This window comes from Canis lupus, chromosome 11 (assembly GCF_011100685.1).
Source record: "Canis lupus familiaris isolate Mischka breed German Shepherd chromosome 11, alternate assembly UU_Cfam_GSD_1.0, whole genome shotgun sequence".
NCBI lineage: Eukaryota > Metazoa > Chordata > Mammalia > Carnivora > Canidae > Canis > Canis lupus.
The window spans coordinates 65,515,335-65,537,569 of NC_049232.1; the positions used below are offsets into that span (position 1 = coordinate 65,515,335).

Sequence of the window (22,235 nt, forward strand, 5' to 3'; positions counted from 1 at the left end):
CAGGATTTTTTTTCTGGTCGGTTTTATATTTTTTAATTAATTCATGCTTTTCATAGGAAGAAAAATGGGAAACAAAGAATAAAGATAAAACTCAAAGTGATTCATAATCCACACTGCGACCTGCCTACTACTCTCCGTGTGCGTAAGTCACATGGAGGATAATATTGGATTTATATTTGTCTTAATTTCCTATCACTGCTGTGACAAATCACCATGAGTGGAGGGGCTTTAAACAACACAAATTTATTATCTTACAGTTCTAGAGGTCAAAAGTTTGTAGTGTGTCAGGTATGGATTGAATGTGCCCCCCCTCCCGCCCCCAATTCATATGTTGAGCCCTAACCCCCAGTGGAGATGAGCACTTTGTAAGAGGTGATTGTGTTAGATGAGGTCATGAGGGTGGGACCCTTGTGATGAAATTAGTGCCTTTTTCAGAAAAGTGAGAGGCAGCCATGTGCAAAATACAAAGACAGTTCTTACCAGAACCCAACCCTACTGGCACCCTGATTTTAGACTTCCAGCCTCCAGAACTGTGAAAAAGTACACTTCTGTTGGGTTAGCCACCTGGGCCATGGTATTTTGTTATGGCTCCTCAAGCAGACTAAGATAGTGTCCGTCTGGGCTAAAATCAATGTGTTAATAGGGCTGTGTCCTTTTCAGGGACTCTTGGGCTCCTTCCTTTGTCCAATTCTAGAGGCTGCCTGCATTCCTTGGCTCATGGCCCTTCTACCATCTTCACAGCCACAGCGTAGTGCTTTCAAGTCTCTCTTTCTCTCTCTGACCCTCCTGCTTCCCTCTTTTAAGAACCCATGTGGTTACATCAAGCCCAACTGGACCATGGAAGATAGTTTTCCCTGCTCAGTCCCTAACTTCATCACATCTGCAAAGTCCTTTTGCCATGAGGGGAACATCTTCGTGGGTTTTAGAGATTAACATGTAGACATCCTTGTGGAGGCTGTTGCTCTGCCCACCATAGGACTGTTCATCTCATACGGGGTAAGGTTTTACCAGATGTCATGCATACTTTTTTGCTTTCTTTCACACAGCTAGTAAGTGGAAAACCAGGATTTGAACCCTGGCAGTCTGGATCCAAAGCCTGTACTCTTAAACCCCTGCAATATATCTGCTTTTTCTTTTTAAATCTTATTTATTTATTTATTCATGAGACACACACACAGAGAGAGGGCATAGACATAGGCAGAGGGAGAAGCAGGCTCACTGTGGGGAGTCCGATGGGGGACTCGATCCCAGGACTCAGGGATCATGACCTGGGCCAAAAGCAGACGCCTCAGCCGCTGAACCACCCAGGGATCCCAATACATCTGCTTTTACAACCTATTTGTTTGTTTTTTCTTAAAGTATTTTTAGTATTTTCCCATGACCTTAACCATTCCTCCAAATTTGAAAGACTAGACATGATTTGTGATAACTAAATAATACCTCATTATCTGAATAATATCTAATAATATCTAATTTAACCATTCCCCAATGATCAAGTATCTTGGTTGTTTCTACATGTATAGTTATAAAAAAGTATGATGGTAAAAATCCTTGTATATACGCTTTGTGCCTATACTTAATTATTAGTTGAACTTACAGGAGCCCATTAAGGTAACTAGTATGTGCTAGAGAACAATATTTCACAAACTGTTTTCCTTGAGATATTAATAGGAATTTTATGAAATGAGGTTCTCTGGTTAAATAAATTTGAGAAATATCACACCATCCTTGAATTAGTGATTCATGATCACAGTAGCGCTAAAACCTTGGAGAAGTCCTCTGGTAAAGAAATCCATCTCAGGTTATTTCTTTTCTTTTCTTTTCTTTTTTTTTTAATTTTATTTATTTATTCACAAGAGACAGAGAGAGAGAGAGAGAGAGAGGCAGAGACACAGGCAGAGGGAGAAGCAGGCTCCATGCAGGGAGCCCGACGTGGGACTCGATCCCGGGTCTCCAGGATCACGCCCTGGGCTGCAGGTGGCGCTAAACCGCTGAGCCACCAGGGCTGCCCCATCTCAGGTTATTTCTAAAGTTTTCTTTAACCTAGTGTTTACTAATGACTGTTGGTTAGCAGCTAGATCTACCTTAGAAAGCTAAGCAAATAGGACACAATTTTAGAAAGGGCTCTGGAATCCTCCCACCCAAGTGAAGTTGTTCACCTTCAAACACGTTGAAGAGCGTATTAAGTCTAAAATTACCCTGGGTGGCGCAGCGGTTTGGCGCCTGCCTTTGGCCCAGAGCACGATCCTGGAGACCCGGGATCGAATCCCACATCAGGCTCCCCGGTGCATGGAGCCTGCTTCTCTCTCTGCCTCCCTCTCTCTCTCTCTCTGTAACTATCATAAATAAATAAAAATTTTAAAAAAATAAAATAAAATAAAATAAAATTACTCTCGATGAATATTTACCCAAAGAATAGGAACACTTAATTCAAAAAGATACATGCACCCCTATGTTTATTGCAACATAATTTACAATCGTCAAACTGTGGAAGCAGCCCAAACGTCATTGATAGATGAATGAATAAAGAAGACATGGTATGTGTGTACGTGCGCGCGCGCACACACACACACGAATATTATTCAACCATCAAAAATGAAATCTTACCATTTGCAACAACACGGATGGATCTGGAGGGTTTAATCCTAAATGAAATAGGTCAGTCACAGGAAGACAAATTTAAGAAACTAAACAAACGAACAAAGAAAAAAAAGAAACCGAAAAACCAGACTCTGAACTGTAGACCATAAACTTCTGGTCACCAGAAGGAAGGCGGGTAGGAGGATGGGTAAAATAGGTGATGGGGATTAAGAGCACACTTAACCATGATGAGCACTGAGTAACGTATAGAATTGTTGAATCACTGTATTGTACACCTGAAGTGAGTATCACACTGCGTGTTAACTATACTGGAATTTAGGGACGCCTGGGTGGCTCAGTGGTTGAGTGTCTGCCTCTGGCCCAAGGCGGGATCCTGGGATCCCGGGATCGAGGCCCACATCGGGTTCCCCACAGGGAGCCTGCTTCTCCTTCTGCCTGTGTCTCTGCTTCTCTCTGTGTCTCTCGTGAATAAATAAATAAATAAAATCTTTTTTTTTTTTTTTTAAAAAAGCTGTACTGGAATTTAAGACAAATTTTAAAAAACAGTAACAAATAAACAATGTTACTCTAGATGGAATAGTTTGAACAAAATCACGTTTATGAAGGAAACTTGAAAATGTTTCCTACCCTCCACTGAGCATTTCCACCTAGTTTTATTATTCTGATGGTTCCTTACGTCAAATGTCATAGAACTCACAGTGCACCTGCTCTCTGCTCTGTAAATGTCAGGTGCCACCCTTTGGCCAAGACCAACACAGGTGTACCCCGAGGTCTGCGTGACACTTTCTGTTCATGTAGTTTCACAGGGACAGTGGCGGGCGTCCGTCAAGAGAGCTAGTTTGTAGAGTATGCAGTCCCCACCAGCGAGTGAGACAGCAGGATATTTGTCATTGAAAACCGAGGCCCCTTTCAGCTACCATCAGCTATTCAGCCATTCACTAAGTGAATAAACATGTGAGAGCAAGTTTTGATGGAGCAAGTGGGGATGGAAACTGGACGTGCTGGGAAGTGCTGTGTGAGCACCAAAAATAACTATCACTGTTCTGGAATCATAATGGTGTGTGTCCTCTGGGCCAAGGAGTTTCAAGGGGCCTTACAGGGCCATGGACAAGGTGAGACAGACTTCACAGGCCTGTGGCACAGACCATCTCGCATCACATTCATGTAATGATCCCCGAGACCAAACGTGGTGGTGTGTGCAGTGTCCACTGCTGCGGAAAGAACATTAGAAGTTTCTTCTCCGTTCTCATCGAGAGGACTGTTGGCTGCAATCTTGGGCCTTCAGAGGAAGACGTTGGGTATGGAGCAGATGCCCCTCCCGCTGTTTGGCAACCTGTGTCAGTCCTGAGATGGCACATGGAATTCCAGTGCAGAGTTGGAACCGTCCTGAGGGCAGGATGGTTGGAGATCTCAGGGCCCAGCAGAGAAGCCCAGCCAAGCGACCAGCGACCTCCTCTCATACCAACCACACTGATGGCCAGGAGTCCAGGGATGGGTCCCAGCGCCTCCTTTCCCAGGGGACCTGTGACAGCTTCCCTTGAAGCTGTGACGTGGGGTTGGTCAATGTGACACCTGTTCTCTCTGACTTCTCAGCCTCTTTGGAGGTGGCAGTTCCAGAGCCACTGAGCCGGGTCTTCTTACCTGTTACTCATGTGACCTCTAGTGGCTGTAGCTGGTAAAACTTGCTCCGGGGATGGGTGGTTTTGCTGGAATATTAATAAGCTGGGAAATGTATTTTAATGTTCAATATTTGACTACTTCTCTATATTAACCCTTCACTCTCTTTATGATTCTCTTTCAGCCTACATCCCATCATCTAATTTAGCCATAATCAACACAATTTGGGTTCCAGACCAGACCCAACTCTGAATGTTAACTCTAGCTAACGTAACTTAGGCTGGCTTTAGCCGCGGAGTCTCTGTGCTCTAAACCATTCTCCGATGTCATGTCATCGACCCCGACTACATCCCAGGGTTGTTGTAAGGATCACATGACATGAAGCCTACAACTAAAATGCCACATAAGTGTACTTGTTATTACTACAAAGCTGTTGAGTTTGTGATTCTGTAGACCAAGATTGCTTTATTTCATGGCTTTGGTGAAAACATTTAAACTCTTTCCTCAGATTTTTTTACTGGGAATTTTGTCCCAATCCACAAGTATCTAATAAGTGGCTGCTAGTGTATGTCACAATGTACTCACTGGTTTATTCAACAAACAGGAGCTCCTACCTTGTGCCAAATACCCCACTGGGATCCAGCAATGACCAGGACAGACAAGGACCTACTCTAATGGAGTTTACATTCAGATGAGTTAAGGGGTTCATAATGCTTGAAATCATCCCTATCCTGGGTTGACATGATAGCTTAACTGAGAAGAGAAGCTCAAACAAGCAGGTATGATACAAGCCAATATGTGAAAAGGCTTTCACAGAAGTATAAACAAAGTGCCATGAGCCAGGGGTCCTGCTATGGTATGTGTGAAAGGAAGAAGTTGGAGCATGGGCTCTGCTTTCTAGAAGGTTAATATGACTGCAGGGAAATTATTTGGATACCCATGAAGTCGGTTGGAAAATGCGGAACCTGGCAATGTGGTGTCTATTTCTAGTTCTGGAAGAGTTGTAAAAATCTTATGCAGAGTACGTCCTTGAAATTGCCCATTCTCCCTCGGTAGACATACTGTTCTTTGAGATTGGAAATCAGTAGTAGCGCTTCTTGGCCTTTTGGCTAAGATCAAGTGTGAAAATCAATAGTAACTAGATTCCTTGGATGCTCACTCTTAAATATTAACTTTATAAATATCAACTTAGTCCTTATACCAACTGTGTGAGGAAGGGACCTCTAGCATCATTCCCATTTTACAGATGGGGACACTGAGATGAGAGACACAGTAAGTAACTTGCCCAAGGTTCTGTGGCTGCTAAGTAGCAGATTCAAACCCAAGCGGCTCACCCCACAGCTGCGTGCTGACCACTCTGCCGTGTACTTTTTCAAGGTTTCATTTTAAAAGACAATGTGAATTTTTAGAGATACATCCTTAAGCGCTCAGGGGTGATAACTACCTAAGGTCTAGAACTGTTTTAAAATACTTCAGTATGAAAAGAAGAAGGAAGGAAGGGTAGATTGAGAAGGCAGGGTAAAATCCTGCTAACTATGTAATATAGTGGATGGGTCTATAAATCATTATAGCATTCCCTGTTTCCATAATAAAAAATAGAATCCGTTGCTAGTGAATTTGAGGACTTGGAAATATTAATTGCCTTACTGTCCTATCAAAAGACTTTTTATTAGTGATCTGTGTAATTTAAGTCAAGGCCATGTATTTCACTGAGTAATGATACAATCGTGGCTCTGCAGATAGAGTGCCCTGTGTATTAAAAACCACTTCATGTCTAATATGCCAAATATGATGGCCCCGTGCCTTTTTTTTTTTAACCAATAAGGATTGATCTTCTTGCCAAAAATATTTGTCTGAATAGCAAAATAGTTGAGTTAGAAGGGACTTCAAAGACAACTTCTTCCCAACCTCTCTTTTTATAGCTGGGAGAGTTGAGACTTGGAACTCTTAAGTGATCAGCCCAAAATAAAAGTGGGAACAATTACGTGGTTGTCTACAATCAACACGGAGCTAGTTAATGGAAGTGCAAGGATTGAAGCCTGGGTTTCCTGAACTCTAGGGGGTCGGGAGGGTGTCCAACTCCCATCAAAAGGAGCTGTGCAAAGGACTGTAGCTGCCCACCCAGAGATACGTCCCTGGGCTTCATTCGTGACTGTGGCTACAGCAGGCTGTTGCCAAGTTAGAAGTCTAGGGAGTCAGAGGAAGAAACATGAGCCACCTCCACTGGAGAATGAAAGGGGTCAAATGGGTCTGTCTCCTCCGCTGGTGCTTTCCAAACTTTTCGACTCAAATGGCCCTCTTTATTTTGTGTATCTCCTCTACATACCTTGTCCATCACCCTCGCCATGCCTCCCACGAGGGGCATAGTTGGAAAAATCATGGCTGTTGCACCTGAAGGTACTTCTTAGAAGTGCACCTGGGGCTCTGTGGCAATGAGACCAACCCCGTGATGGGCCAGAAATCAGGGCCAGGCATTTCCCAAGAGGGAAGGATGCAGACCGTCTTAACGAAAGTGTCTGGAGTCACCGTAGCATCACAGTTGACCCAATCCCCTTATCCTGAGAATTCTTGTAGGGCACTTCGGAAGCTAAAGTCACCCCTTCCCAAAGTCTGGCACACACCTTTCTACAACACGGACCTTGCCTTTGTCGGTATTCCTACCTTATGGTCTGAGGGTCTCAAACCATATGCTCTCAGGACCCCGGCAGGTAAGGTCAAGAAGGAAGCTGGCCAATGGAAGACTGGGGTGACCTGGGAAGAACAAGCCTGGTTCTCATTCAAATGTTTTATAGTCCTGGGCTATCCATGCAGAAAGGCTGGGCAGGTCGGCTGCCCGTGGGTGGCTTCTCATGTAAGAAAAGAACCTGGTAAGGAAAGCAGGGGACCTGGTACCATCACCAGCACCCTGGGGCCTCCACATGGCAGTCCCCTTGCAGGGCCTGTTTTCCTCAGCTGTAAAAAGTGGGTTTCGAAAGGCTCGATGGCACCGCCACCTCTGACAGTCAAATCCTCCAATCCGTGATAGAGGACATGTCCCCAGAACACCCGGAGCCAGTGTCTTTCTGACATATGTTTCCAAAGTGCCTGCGGGCCTCCTTGGTCCTACTGACCCTGTAGCACTGGTGTCCTTGAGGTCTTTGTCGGACGGCTTTGTGACTTCAGCTTCAACCTTTAGTCTCTGCCGTGAGGGGACCTGCACTTAACTACTGCTCTCTGTCAGAGGTTGCTTTTTGCCCGTGTTCTTTCTAGAAGCGGTCATGAGCAGACAAGCTTAGAAAGGGTGTTCTCTTCGTATTGTTTCAGGGACAATAGAGAAAGTCAAACCTCCTCCATCCCCCTCAGCTGAAGGCCCCAGCTCGCAGCCTGACTTAGCCCCCGAAGAGGCTGCCGGATTCCAGCGGCCCAAGAATCTGATGCAGACCCTCATGGAAGACTATGAGACACACAAATCTAAAAGGCGTGAGAGGATGGATGATAGTAGTGTAAGTTTTTCCTCCTTTCCTCCTCCCCTCCTCCGAGCGCGAACATCCGCCTGGTGCACGGTTATTCCAGTTCAGGCTTGGGTGTCTGTGTGTGTGTGTGTGTGTGTGCAGTCGTCTGGCCAGCATCCTGGTTCCAAAACCAATTCTCGCATGTATCGTTTAACATGCCTGGAGTGGGGTTTGGGTGCTTTGGCCCTGTTTCTCAAAAAATGTTGTGCGAAGAGTGGGTCCTTCTGCTGCCGAGTGTGGCTGGAGCCACTGGCAAGGCTGGTGCTGGGGATGTCGGGTGTGTAGAAAAAAACAAACGAAACATGTTAGGGCAACACAAGAGGAAGGACACAAGCACCCTGAAATCGTCCCTGGGCACCAGGGGGCCAACTGCTACCATCGCTGGCCTGCCCCGTCGAGGTTTTATTTCTCTAGAGAGCTCTGATGATGCCATCCCCCTCATGTCCACCCTGAGCAGTCCCCATAAAGGTTACACAGTGTGCACAAAGCTGAGTGTGTTTTGGACTCTTACCAAGTGTGTGTGTATAGCTTGGCAGGAAAGAGCCATTTAAAATGACAGTTGGAAACCACAGGGCTGCCCTGATGCCCTCAGTTGTCAAGACTTTTGCACATGACACTCACATGAGCCATGAAGGAAGTCATCTGCTCTGTGGTTTTTTTCTCCAGTAAGAGACACAAGGGCCATTGTTTCGCACAGTCTCCACAGCCAGGAGCCTGGGGACCAGCCTCGGGCCTGTGCCAACCTCTTGGGAGTCTGGTAGCTTCAGTCTCGTACCATTTATTGAAGTGATCATCCCCCATCCCCACACAGTTTTGCTTGAGTCAACTGAAGACACTGCCCAGTTTACCCAGACCGTGCTGGTTTATGCCTGTGGTTCTGGTGTGATTTCCAATAGCCTCCTCTTTCACCTCTGAAAGTGCCCCAGTTTGGATGATAAGTTATTGGGTCATTTTAAACTTGAATGCTACGGGCTCGCAGTAGGACTCCCATGCCTACTTGCTGCCTTGCATATCCTAGTGGGCTAAGTCCGAGGGTTTCTGGACGTAAATCCAGATACCGAACGATGCTTTTAAAATACTTAATGATACAGTAAGCAGACATATCTGTAGCAGCCTGATGACTCGCTTGTGTCCCTCTCCCTTGGGGTACACCTAAGCTGTCTGGAACACTGACTCGGCTATTCTGTTAGGCTGGAGCATTTGGGGGCCATTCCTTGTACTGCATAGTAGATGGGGCCTGGCCCTTGGCAGCTGGCGCAGACCCTTCTGTTGTTGGGGCTCCTTCCCCAAGCCCATAGGACTTCTGCCCACGAAGTCACCTGAGCCAGCCCTTCTTTGCAGCCCCACTTAAAATATGGAGTTTTACCTTTAGGTATTCTCTGGAGCCTGTGCTTTTGAAACCTAGTGCTGTAAGTGGCTTGTTTTCTCCCGGTGAGTCTGCAGCGTCTGTCAGCAGCTGTGGTGAAAGTTAACGGAGCAGACCCCTTGCATCCAGCATGGAAGGGGAGGAGTGAATGGAACCACTCTGCATGTGACCCATGCAAGCGTTTCCTAAGCACGTGCCGCGTATCTCTTGTGTGAGCCTTTTGTGTTGAGGTGCAGATACTAGAAGGAAATACTACCCACCCAAACGAAGAGCCCACTGCTACTCATCCCACCCACAGGGGCTGGAAGCCACCTTCCTGCAAACTCAGGATGCAACCAGATTGGGTTTCCCCTCTGCATTAAGGAAGCTTCTTGGAACCAACATTTCAATATACGATGACCCCTCACTCAGTGAGAGGCAGCTTCCTGTCTCTATTTTTCTCAAGTAAATAAACATGTCAAATAAGGAAGAAACCTATTAACTAACCGGGCTGTTAATATCGAAAGCCAGGTGTTTTGCATCATCCTTGGTACTACAAGAGAACCACGTTTATTGTTGGAGGAAGTCCTTAGGAACAGAACAAAATCTGTCCAATCCACTATATCCTCTTTTAAGAGACCCAGAACTTCCAACACCTACTCAGATTGCTTCTAAAGCAAATATGTGACCAGCCGCCAAACCTGATTTTTGAGGCACCTGTGACTTCACCTCTCAGACCTTCTAATTCAGGGGATCCTTTCTATCGTATCTACATCAGTCACTGGGGAGCGTGTTGACGTTTACCCATAGGAACGAACAAACCTTCATTTGTTTCCCTTGCTGATCCCTGGCCCCCTCTTTCCTTGTCTCTTCTACCAGAAGGATCATCATAGGGAACAAATGGATTGCTTGATGTTTGACTGTGTACCTGGATTCCCTGTCCCAGAAGCTGGTAGTTCAGCTTTCCTGGTTCAGTCCATACACACTGTTCTGTGGGCGAGATGTGGCTTCTTAGACTCTGCACCCTCCAGGAGCCTCACATGGATCACCTGAGTCCAGTGTCACATTACACACCCACCTGCCAGTATTCCTTCCAGTAAGTCACCTGGCAGCAGCAGGTCCCGCACAGGATCCAGACCCAACCTTGTGTTTAATCTTAGGAAGCAGCAAGCTCTTTCTAACTGGAACGAAAAGAATCCTAACTTGCTGGCCAAGGAGAAGGAAAATCTAGAAACAGAATGGGGCCTCTGGGCTGCATGTGTAGTGGTATGTTAGACGCACGGTCTTACTGAGCAGGAAGGACTTACTGAGCAGGAAGGACGGAGAAAGGGAAGACAGAGGAGCCAAGAGAAGCTGTGCGCATAGTTTCCATGAGTTTTTGCCAACCCCGAGAAAAATGTCCTTGCCATCCAGGCAGATTCAATAGCCCCACCCTGGAGCAGCAGTGGTATCCGGAATCCCATCCCCAACTCGTTTGCAGCTTATACTTTCCCACTTTATATATATAAAAAAATCATATGCAAGACTGGAAGGAGGCCTCTGGCTCAAGGAACCCCTGCTAGGCGATGGTGTGGGGGAAGCCGCAGTATTCGGTGGCCTCTTTCAGGGCTCTTAGCTGTCCCTTCTTCTGCTGGAAATAAGGTGACAGCTCAGAGAATGACAGAAGATGGGAAATTAAATCATGACTCTCTCTTTTGGGGTATCTCCCCACAAGTCACGGCATCAGGGACCTTAAGTCATCTGTGATTGTTCCGCTCCTTTCAAAGTTGGTGGAAAAGTTAGTAACAAGGACCTGGAAACGCCCGCCCCCCCCCGGTGGCCATCCTTGTTACCAGCTCAGACCTTGAGCAGGTGCCCGCCCACTGGTTTCCCTGTTCCATGTGATGTGATCACCAAGGAGAATCTCGGTGCTCAAGGCTTTAGCCAGACCCCACTGACTAATGGACCCCTCAGCAAATTTGAGGGCAGGGAGGCCGCTGTCCCCACCCTTAGCCCCTTCCCTGGCTGCTTACCAGCCTTCACGGGGACCTTTTAAAAATTAGAAAAAGGCACCTGCCAGGATGCACCCCTGTCCCTGCCACACTGTGATAGAATTGAGGGCACCGAGCTCCAGCCCCAACAACCCCCCTCAGCCTGGTGCTTCCGTGCGTGCATCGCACAGCCAGATGCGACAGTCCTGTCCTTATTTGTGGGTTTCTCTTTTCTGGAAATGGTTTTCTTATGTGGAAACGTCCCCTTATCTAGCCCTGATACCATCTCTGGTTAGTCATGGAACACACGATGGGCTGATGAATCATAGTTTCCTAAAAGGCTCCTTGATGCCTTGCAAAGGAAGGATATTTAGGCCAAAGTGGTTTTCTGGCCAGCTGTTCCCTGAGCCTCAGAGGAGGAAGGTAGGTTCTTGAGTCAGTGATGCTCCTGAGCAGGTTGGTGGATTGCTTTCTCTTTCTCAATTGAAGAGCTGCTGACCTGCGTCCAAATTACGGCCTCCCATAGGCATTCAGCCCCAACCCCGCCTGTGGCATAGGATCTACTCGTGGTGGATTTTCTACTCTCTATCTCACCCCAAAAACAGTTACTGAGAAGTCTTTCGGTCACCCCTGCCGGTCTTGGAATGAGAGAAGGCCTCCCCTGTTCTCAGGCAAAGCTGGGGACTAGCAGTTCGTTGCTTTTCTAAGAATTCCTCGCACATCTTTCCCCTCAAACCAAGACACCCACCCACTTATTCTCAGTGAGCGGATGAGCCCATCCAGAGCCCCACACCCCCGGCTCCATGGGAAGCTGAGCCACAATCAAGGATTCTTCGTGCTGCCCAGATTTCTCCTAGCCGCTCCCACCCTGTGGGGGGACACAGAGGATTCATCGGAGCCCCGTCCTCAGCCTGGTCATTACAGAACTCTAATTTGTAGCACTACACATTAGAAGCCATTAATGACCCCAGACATAGGACCCCATGTAACCAGTCCGTGATGCCAATGGCAGAGACCAAGAAATGCCTCCAGTGTCCTAAGCTGTGTAAATGAGGTCAATACCATAATCCCACAGGGGGGCATTCTTCTATGTCATTTCCCATAGTGGGTCCATTTTGTTCTGGGCTTGACTTGCAGGGACTTACAGTTTCCTACAGGAACCAAAGAGTCCCTCTAGTTCCTGCATGATCACTCCCCTGCCAGGAACCTAGCCAGGCCCCCCAAATAGTGATGAGGACCACCGGGGCTCAGCTTCATGGAATCCACCCACCCACCCCCAACCTGGGCTCCAAATCACGCCCTGCCTGTGCTCAGGGTCCTCCTCCTGTGGGACAGTGGGCCACAAGGCAGCTGTGGGGCTCAGAGGAGCTACGGGCAGAGAAGAGGCAGGTGGGCTGCAGACTCCAGCGCATCCGAAGTGGCCGTCCCGGACCTCGCTGGTGGGCAGCCGGTGGCAGTGGGGGGGACGGAGGAGAATCTTGTTAATTCAAGGCACAGGAAACGAAAGCGACGACTCTTGGATTAACAACGTGTGGCTTCTCTGATATTTTTATCAGTGGGTGCCAGGGTATCTCCTTGCTCCGATGGGTGGAGATCTCTGGATAAACTCCTATCAGATGAAGCGAGTCCTCCCCTCCCGTCTGCCCCCAGCGGGGGGACTGGTGTCCAGCTGGGGTGTTGGGGGGTGTCATGCGAGTGTGTCTCTGCCGTGTACTAACCCTGCTCTTTTCCCTCTCCGCCAGTACACCTCTAAGTTACTGTCTTGCAAGGTGACTTCCGAGGTACTCTTCCACTTGTTTGTCTTGGTGTCCCTGCATGCGTGACCCAGGTGCATGCCCCTGTGGTTTGCCGTGTGCAGATGTGTTCCAGGAGGCGGGCAAGAAGGCAGCTGGTCTCCTGTTTGTTTCTTCCAGCCTTTTCGGAACTGGGGACTGCCTGGAAATGTTGGGGTACATGCAACGGTGCTCCCCGCTGCTGTGCTTTGCTGTGCTGTGTGGTGGGGGCTGGAGAAGACCTTGCCCTGCCCGTGGATCTGGAAGGTGTTTGCACCCAAGGGCACGGACGTTAGTTTCTGCAGGCGCTGCTAGCCGGTGTAGTCTGGTCTGCTCAGGAAAGTGCAGCTCAGCAGGACCGAGCTGCCGGGTCTGACCAGCCCTTTGTTGTCCGTAACACCAATCCAGAGAGTTCCACTGCGTAGACTCATGATCAGTTGTTCCCAAAGTAAACCATCCCACTGCCCACTCCCCTTCCCGCTCCCATCTTTAAGCCTGGTGGTTTGGGTTGGGTTTTTTTTTTTTCTTTTTTCTTTTGGAAGCTCCTAATTTATGCATTGAATTTCCAAAAAGTCTCCTCCTTTCTTCTACAATTTCCTTTTACACATATTTTGCAATTACTTGTGCTACGAAAAATCAGAGTATTTTTCATTCTCCCCTAATTTTTACATTCTTCTTCCCCTCCTCCTTCTCTCTCTCTCTCTTTCTTTCTTTCTTTCTTTCTTTCTTTCTTTCTTTCTTTCTTTCTTTCTTTCTTTCTTTCTTTTTCTCTTTCTTTCTTTCTTTTTCTTTTTTTGCTGTGGGAAAACACAATGTTTTTATTTTTTTTTCTTTAGCTTTTTACTATTTTTTAAAAGAATTATTTCAAATATACAGAACTCTAGGGAGACTCATTCGTCCATTCGCTCAGTTAGCAATTTATTGAGGACCGAGTGCACACTGGGCACTCTTCTAGTTTCCAAAATAGATCAGTCAACCAAGCAAAGACCCTGATGCCGTGGAGTTGGCATTCAAATGTTCCAATAATATGAGATAAAATAAAACAATAAAGCCCACCTACCCAGCTTTGACCACTCTTATCATTTCACAATATCTGCTTAATATTTTAAAAATTATTAATATTACTAATGGATATTAATAATGAATATTAATGATATTACTTTTGCAAATACCATTCAAGCCCTCTTGTTGCTTCTCCCCAGCCCCCATTTCTCTCTCTCCTGAGAGGTAACTTTTCTTGAGTTCAATGTTGATCATCTCTATGCATGTTTTTATATTTATATTTCATATGTTCATGTACACGGATAACATGTTGGTTTTGCATGCTTTATGTCTTTCTAGAAATGATATCATATTGCAACATCCTCTGCTCCTTACTTTATTCTGTCCACATTGTTTTTAGATATGTCCACATCATTACCGAGGGCTCCAGTCTATTCATTATAGCTTCTGTGGAGTATCCCACTGAATTAATGTATCACTGTTTGCTCAACCTCCTATTGATGGAAATGTTGGTTGTTTCTCTCTCTCTCTCTCTCTCCTTGTTTTTTGCAGTTACAAACAACATTTCAGTGAATGTTGTTATACGTATCCCCTTGCGTAACCTATGGAAGAATGTCTCTCTATCGAGGAGTGGAAGTACTGGTTCCAGGGCTTTTACATCCTCACATTCATTACATTTTGCAAAATGTTCTTCAAGATGGTTGTGCTAATTTATAGCACAATATATTTTTTAAATCTCCCAATTTTGCAAAATAATGAGTACCAGGGATGGGAGCTGATGATTATCAGTAATTTTCTTTCGTAAGATATAAAATGAGCAATGAAATATAAAAGTTATCGTTCAATGTACCCTCCTCAGTGACTGACTGTGGGTCTCATCTAAGCAATGGCAGTGGAAGAATTAGGCCCTCAGCTCCATCCCCTTTGAGTTAATTAAGAACAATGAAAATCTGGCCAAATATGTCCAAGGAAGATAAAACTGGGCCCAATCTATCTCCAATTGAAGAGGACTTAGGAAGAACAAAATATTAATGTAAATGGAGTGACTGACATGACTTAACCAACCTCTGCCTTTTGTTGCCCATCCCCCAAATACAACTGTCTGTTGGGTTTCTATGCAAGATTAGTGACTTCCTTGAATTCCCCCAAGCGCTAGATAGAGAAAATTAATATTAAGAGGGTTGTTCAAAGAGGATTGATTTTTTTTTTCTCCCTCCCAGCAGACCTAAATCTGAATTTGTGAAAGTGATAAAACCTTAAATCAAATTTTTCTATTAGTTTTAAGTTTTTTGTAGGTTTTCCCCTCTCCATTCCTTTAGAGAGTATTCTTGCTCTTTCTGTTGCTTCTTCCAACAGACTCCTTATGGGCTCTAGCTGCAGTGTACCATGGTGGCCTAGGGCAGCAGCTCCACACCCAGAATTCTGGATGCCAACCTCAGCTCTTCCTCCAGCTGAGTAACACTGGTCCACTTAACCTCCCCATGCTTCAGTTTGTTCCTATGGGAAATGCGAGTAATAATAGAACTTATCCCGTAGACCAGTCATGAGGATCAAATCAGTAAGTCGTTCAACAGAATGCGTGATGTGTTTGCTGTTACTAGAGCCCCAGAGGCAAGTCCTTTTTGTGCCCAGAAAAGAAAGGAATGGACTTTAAGAAGTAAAGTTAATATGCAGGAACTAAAGTGTCAGAGCTCTAGATTTGCTCGAGATTTAGAAACACACACACACACACACACACACTCTCTCTCTCTCTCTCTCTCTTTGCAGTTGCTTATTTAGAAACCTTCTCCAAGAGCTTGGCCTCTGAATCTTCAAAAAGCCATTAGGTGGAATGACTTCACCCTGAGCCAATCCATGACCAGAAGCCTTGTATACTTGGAGACAACAGTGTAGATAGAGCTCCTTATAAAAGTGCCTTATGTCTGAATACCACTTCATAGTTTACAAAGCACCCTCCAATAATGATGGCAAAAATTATTTGAAAACTTGCAGAGCATTGAGAGCTCTGCCATACATACATTGCCTCATTTGTTCCTCGGGCCAGCTCTGTCCTGTAGCTTTTATTACTCCCATTTCACATAGAAGAGAACTGAGGCCCAGGGTAAGTGACTTTTCTAAGGTCACACAGTCACTAAGATGATTTACATCTAGACTTACCTGGACTTCAGACGAGTCAGCACTGTCTCCAGAGAAAGCCTGCGTCCCAGGGCAGGTGCTGTCTCCATCTTACAGATAAAGAAAGTTGCAAGATGTCATGAACAACGTGTTCCAGATGGAATGGAAAAGAAAGTCAGGGCTTCCGGTTCCAGTCCTGTACCGTTTCTCAGTAACGTGTTACCATGCACTGACCTTCTAGATGGATCCTCTACTTAATTATACCAGACTTGGAAGCATTTTTTTGCTCCTACTGGTTTCTTATTCTTAGATATTGAATAAGTGACCATGGTATGCTTACATGCAAGATGCTTTATGACATGGCTTGTGTGCTTAACGATGAACATTCATTTAGGAGACGTGGTTGAGTGCATCCTACCTGTTAGGTCTGGCTGTCCCTGCTGGGGGCACTGGGGAAAGCACACCGGAAGTCTGGGAAGTCCATCCACATTTGTCAGAGGTCCAAAGAGGCAGGTTGAGATGGACCCCTAGACCATGAATCTACCCGGAACTTGCTTGTGCCTTGGCCCCAGCACTGCCTGCAAACTGCATCTCCTTGCTTCTCTCGAGTTGCCTGCATCTCTGCTCCATGCCAAAATGATTGTTCTTAGAATAAGCAAAGCCTTCATTGTAGTTTGGATGTCAATCTGTGTCGACTCTGCTAGATTTTTCTTTAAAATCAGCAACTGCGCTTCTTAAGTTAATGCCACCATAATTTAATTGGTTGGCATGCATGGGCTTGCTTGTGATGCAGTGTCATGAAATCGAGCCATTTCTCATATGTTGGCAACCTGAATGCCATCCATCTGGATCTCATCTCGATCGAACCAAAGCGATCGAACCAAAGCGGGAACAGACTGGCTAAAGTTTTCCCCCTGGCGTCTACAGACTATTCTAGTGAACTGGAGGGAGGGAGGCCTTACCCCAATGGTGGTGAGCCTACCTGTCCTTGATATTGTTACCTTGCATTTCATTTGTTAGGCAACCTGGGCCCTGATGTTGCATCATTATGCTCAGATTGCTTTTTATTGGCCTGGGAAGCTATTTTTGTTTCCACTTAGTTTCTCTTGGAAGTTTAGTTCTACCAAAGTAGACTTTTATGATAAATATGATCATAGCTTGTGTAAGTCCACAAAGCTTGATGGATAGAATCTACACTGGTCCAGTTGTTTGGGATTATTTTCTGGTTTGCTAGTTTACAAAGAGACTAAGGTTAATCTATAGCTGTGCTGTTCAATATAGTAGTCACAAGGTCCGTGAGGATATTCAAATTAAAATTAATTTAAATTAAATATTTAGCTTCTCACCCACACTGGCCTTATTATTCCAAGTGCTCCATAGCCATATAGCTCACTGGCTACCATATTGATGACACAGATATGGAACATTTCCATCAGATAGCACTGATCAGATAACATGTAGAGACCTACTGGGTTATCAGAAGACTTAAGGCAGAGTCAAGTCTAGTTCAAAAAGATGTGCAGGCTTGTTACGATGAGCGCTGGGTATTTTATGTAAGTGATGAATCACTAAATTCTGCTCCCAAAACCAATATTACACTATACGTTAACTAACTAGAATTTAAATGAAAATTTGGAGGAAGAATAGGAAAAAAAACCCAGCAGAACACTTTAGGGAAATTAAATCTTTCTCTATTGAAAACTATGGGTCAAATAGCAAATGAAATTTGGCTACGGAATGAATGCATATCCAGACCCTCCCTCCCTGCTTTATTTGCCATGTCTCTTCTACCTCCTGGCCATACCAGACACTATTACTTTCTGTTTCTTAGATGCTGTTGAGAGGGAAAGGACGAAAGACACGGAGAAGTTGGTTTGTGTACGTAGAGAACATCCATGAACTCTGATTAATTTTCTTCCCTCTCTCTTCAGGTCCTTGAGGCCACACGGGTTAATCGAAGAAAGAGCGCATTGGCCTTGCGCTGGGAGGCAGGGATCTATGCCAACCAGGAGGAAGAGGACCATGAATAATAAACTTCCTTCCACCGGAAGCTTCTTTGGTGCTTGGGTTACCAAGAAACCAAGAAATCCACACATCGAAGCATTTTAATGGAATATTTATTAAAGTGCGAACAAACTCCACAATCCTTACGTAGACCAGAAGCTGCAATGACCAACGATGAAAAGAAGCCCACCCATCAAACTCTGTAAACACCCAGGAGTCAAAAGAGAAAGGATTTTTTTTTTTGAGACTCGAAGAATCACCTGGATTTTGGACCAATCCACAGTTGATCCAAAAGGACAAAGCAGTAACAAGCAAGTGAACATGGTTGCTACAGGCAGAACTATGACCAGCCTCGCTGGGTGATGAGGACAAACATTGGTAACAGGGCCATTTAGAGCAGTAGAGCCCACGCTGGTGCAGTCTACAGGGCGTTGGATACTCCCTGCATCGGTTTCCCACCTTCACTCACAGCATCAGAGGTGTTGGGATAACTCTGTTTACTCCAGCAGCCATAAAATGAAATGCAAGTTGCTCTATATTTGCCTGGAAGAGGCACTTATGATTCCACTTTTCTTGCATTGAATTGTTTTTAATTGGGAGCAATTAATGATGGGCAATACATAAAAATCCACATTTTTAAGACAATGTTTCTTCATGTTGCAAACACAATCTATTCTACACGAGGGGGTTGAGAAAGAGGGAGAAAGCCAAACCAAATGGGTTATTTTAGCTTTAGGATCTCGTCTGCTTCTAGTATTGACTAATTTGCTGTTTATGAGAACACATTTTCACAGTTACGTTTCTTCATATGAAAACTATATTTAGCGGGCAACAACTATTTTTATGATGGGATGGGGGGAGTATATCCATGTATAAAATCTGTACACATTCAATGGCTTGGCTCAAGATGGTTAGGGGTATTTTTAGAATGGCAATAATTAAAAAAAGGGCAAACGCTGCCTTAGAGAGGCAGAGGACAGAAAATAAAAAGGTGTTTATAACTATATTTTATATTATAAAGTGGACCTTGGTAGAAGGAGTGATAGATTATTTTGGATCAATCAGAAAGGACACGTTAAAGAAAAGGTCATGAAGGTAGACAGAGAAACAGAGAGGGAGAAAGTAGGAAAATAAGGAAGTAAGAGATATTATTTTTGCTGAGCGACCAGCGTTTTTCAGGATGATAGAAAAATATAGAATAGAAATATAAGTGCAGGCTTGGAATCAGCTACAAATCCTAAAGATGGTGTGTGTGTGTGTGTGTTTGTGTGTGCGTGTGTGCGCATGCGCACGTGCCTTTGGGTGTTTGGGTAAAATGTGTGTACAAGGATTAAAATTCCAGAATGAACATGGGACAAGGGTGTACAGTTATTTCCTCCAAAGCTGTCTGCCAGCGTCAGGAGTGAGTGAGAATTTCTTTTTTATGAAAAGGGATATAGAGGCACCGACCTGATGCAGTATTTGTAATATTAAATTGACCTAACCTGGTATTTGCATGAGTCACAATTGCAAAGTTTTGAGCGGTTTTGTAATTTGACATTTAGAAAAGTACCATATTTATTCTCATGCTTTGTAGTCATAGCTTAGTATACTGTAGAGGATGCCAGCTTTACTCTTTCTGTCATTTAAAGCAATATGATAAGGGTATTCAATAATTGGGTGCCCTGAATTTCTGGATGAGAAAAGTTTTTTAATTCTGGCCATGAGAAAAAAAAAAAAAAAACTGACCAGCGTTTTTTTTTTTTTCCTATTTGTTTTTAAACTATGATTTTTTTAAAAAGAAAAGCAATAATTAAGCCAGACCTCACTAAAATTCCTTTTTGTTTTTATGTTGTTATGTCATAAGCTCTGATATGTTATCCTGACAAGTAGCAATGCCACAACAGTTTGTATGTAGATTTTAGGCACATTATCTTCGCTTCTTTTAATAGACTAGTGTTGACTTTAGGGGGAAAGTTTATTCACAGACAAGCAGTGGGCATAGAGTAAAAATGCTACTGTCTGATGACTTACAAGGATCCTTTAAAACTGCCAAGGGAACCTGCAATTTGAAGCCAAACTCTAGAGACGGGTAGTTGGCACCATCTTCATATGGTTTATTCTCCCGAATCCCGAACATTCTGAAGGAAGACTCAACAATATAGGCTAGCCACTGGGGACGCAAACCAAATAAGATCCCTGCTGCAAGGAATTCATTTGCAAGTGAGGGAGGCTGGCATGGAGACAGACACTCCCAGGAAAATGAGGTCTGTGTTAGATGGGAAGTCCTAATGGGTGAAATGAGAGGACCCAGGAAGGCTGCTTTGCCTGAGGATTTCCAGCCTTCCCACGCCAGGCAGGCACGGGACTTGAAAACCAAAGGGGCCGGAGCTCCTGTGTGGCTCAGGGGCACAGTGGCAGGTAGCAAGGATGGCCAGAGAGCAGAGTGGTTTTATGAGTGGCACGAAAAATGAAACCCGCTTCATGTTTTCTGGACCGACTCTGCACCTGCTAGTGAGCTAGACGTGATAGAGACCAACACCATCCTTCACCAGAGGAAACAGGCCCACCTGCCCCCGGGACCAACCTACAGCTTTTTTTATTCTGTGTTGAAGGAAGCCATGTGTTCACCCACCTTAAACCTACATTTGAAAGGAGAATCTGCAGCTGATGGGAAAGCTTAGGAGGCCACACAGTTCATGGAATCGCTTTAGAGGCAGACCCATTGGCCGTTGACCACAGTTGATTGAACCAGAAGCATGAATGGCGTTGCGTAGAGTCCTAGAGCCGAGTCCCTTGGCCTGCGCTCCATGTGCAGATAAGGCAACAGATGCAGAGTGTCCGTGACCCTCTCACAGTCACAAAGCTGCTTAACTACGGCCCCTACATCTCCAGCGTTTGCTCGTTCCCTCTGCTGCCTTCTGACGACTGCTATTTCCTTGCTCCACTCACTTATGATCCTATTAAGGTGTAAATCACAGTTCCCTTGGAAGAGCCAGATTTTCTCTGAGCTCTTGAGTTTTTTAACTCCTTCAGAAAACATTGGCCATTGTACATAGCACCGTGCTAGGCTCTGGGATCCCAAATGAGCCCCTTTAACCTTCTGAAGACGCAACCGGCCCCTTGGAGGAGAGTCATTCCTGCCTAATCTCATCAAGAGGAAGAGGCTTGTCCAAGCAAAAAAAAAAAAAAAAAATATGGGCCTCTGATGCTCGTCCCTGCCCCCAAATAGCACGCAAGCTTGTTAATCTCAACTATAACAAATGTTTAGATTCTGTAGATGTTAAAAGCTTCCCTGAAAGTGTTCCTTCCCACAGTGTTTATAGATGTTCACTTTCCTCGGGAGCTGATTAACTACTGACATGCCTTGGCTTTCTCATCCAGAAATTATGGAAACAGGGTCTGTCAGTGGTAGGAGGCTGGGCTGTGTTCTACTTGGATGACACAATGCAATTTCCTTGCCTCTTTACACCTCTGCATGCTGCCCACCCTAGACAATGACATATAAGCAGTATATAGGTCAGTGTCCACATATATACACAACACACACACGTAATAAAGCGTAACAAGAAACTCTAAAACGGTGTTGACTCTTGTCTCTGAAGACAAACATTTTTTCCAATTAAAGAATGGATGTAATTAAACTATGTATTGAAAAAAAATAGCCTAAGTGTTTAGAGATGGTGAATATATCCAGTTTTAGTGACAGAACCAATTTCCTGAATTTTAAGCATTCAGTGAGTGAGCTGCCAATTTTGATTTTGTGTTGCCCTTTACCCAAATGACATTTTTTTTTTTTTTCCGAGGAGGAGGGTGGGGAGGGAAGTAGCAATACTGTGTTTGAAAATTATACTCTGTATCTGGCTCTCCTGTGTATGTTAACCACTTAAATGTTATTATCCTGCTTTGGTTTTATAGTGATCGTGAAGCATTCGATGCAAGTATACAGTTATTTTCTCATTAAAACCCAGTGTGCGCTGTGTTTTTATAAATGATGGCTACTTGCTTGACTGGGGGTGGGGGGAGGCCGGAAGATGGATCTGCCACATGGTGACACACGCAGGCGTCCTTGGCTTTGGCTTCTGTGGGCAGCATCTGCTTCTTGCAGATTTGGAACCAAAAACAAAACAAAACAAAGCAAAACAACAACAAGAAGAAAACCCCAAAGCAATACTAGCTGGTGGGGCATCCCTGTAACAGGTTGTACCCTTGCCCCTTTTGGTGATGCTGCATCCAACTGGCCTGGCCAGAGCCTAGAAACCTCTCTGACAGGACCCCCCAGAAGTGATACGGGTGCCTCTGGTGAGGTAGGCAGACCCCAAAGTCAAAGGGGTGGCTG

The 22,235-nt window shown here is 45.1% G+C and overlaps 1 protein-coding gene across 10 annotated transcripts in view; it reads left to right on the plus strand.

The window, feature by feature from the left end:
- The window catches only part of PALM2AKAP2 (PALM2 and AKAP2 fusion), a 331,098-nt gene extending 309,210 nt beyond the window's left edge, over positions 1–21,888 (plus strand). For 6 of the 10 annotated variants that reach the window (XM_038553073.1, XM_038553071.1, XM_038553075.1 and 3 more), the window contains 3 exons: positions 7,522–7,700; positions 12,767–12,805; positions 17,845–21,862. In XM_038553073.1, coding sequence (XP_038409001.1) covers positions 7,522–7,700; positions 12,767–12,805; positions 17,845–17,943 — 317 coding nt within the window. In that variant the 3' untranslated portion in view covers positions 17,944–21,862. Of the gene's footprint in view, positions 1–7,521; positions 7,701–12,766; positions 12,806–17,844 lie in introns of all 10 variants that reach the window. The other 4 variants (XM_038553069.1, XM_038553070.1, XM_038553074.1 and 1 more) reach the window with 4 other exon arrangements.
- Positions 21,889–22,235: the final 347 nt, after the last annotated feature.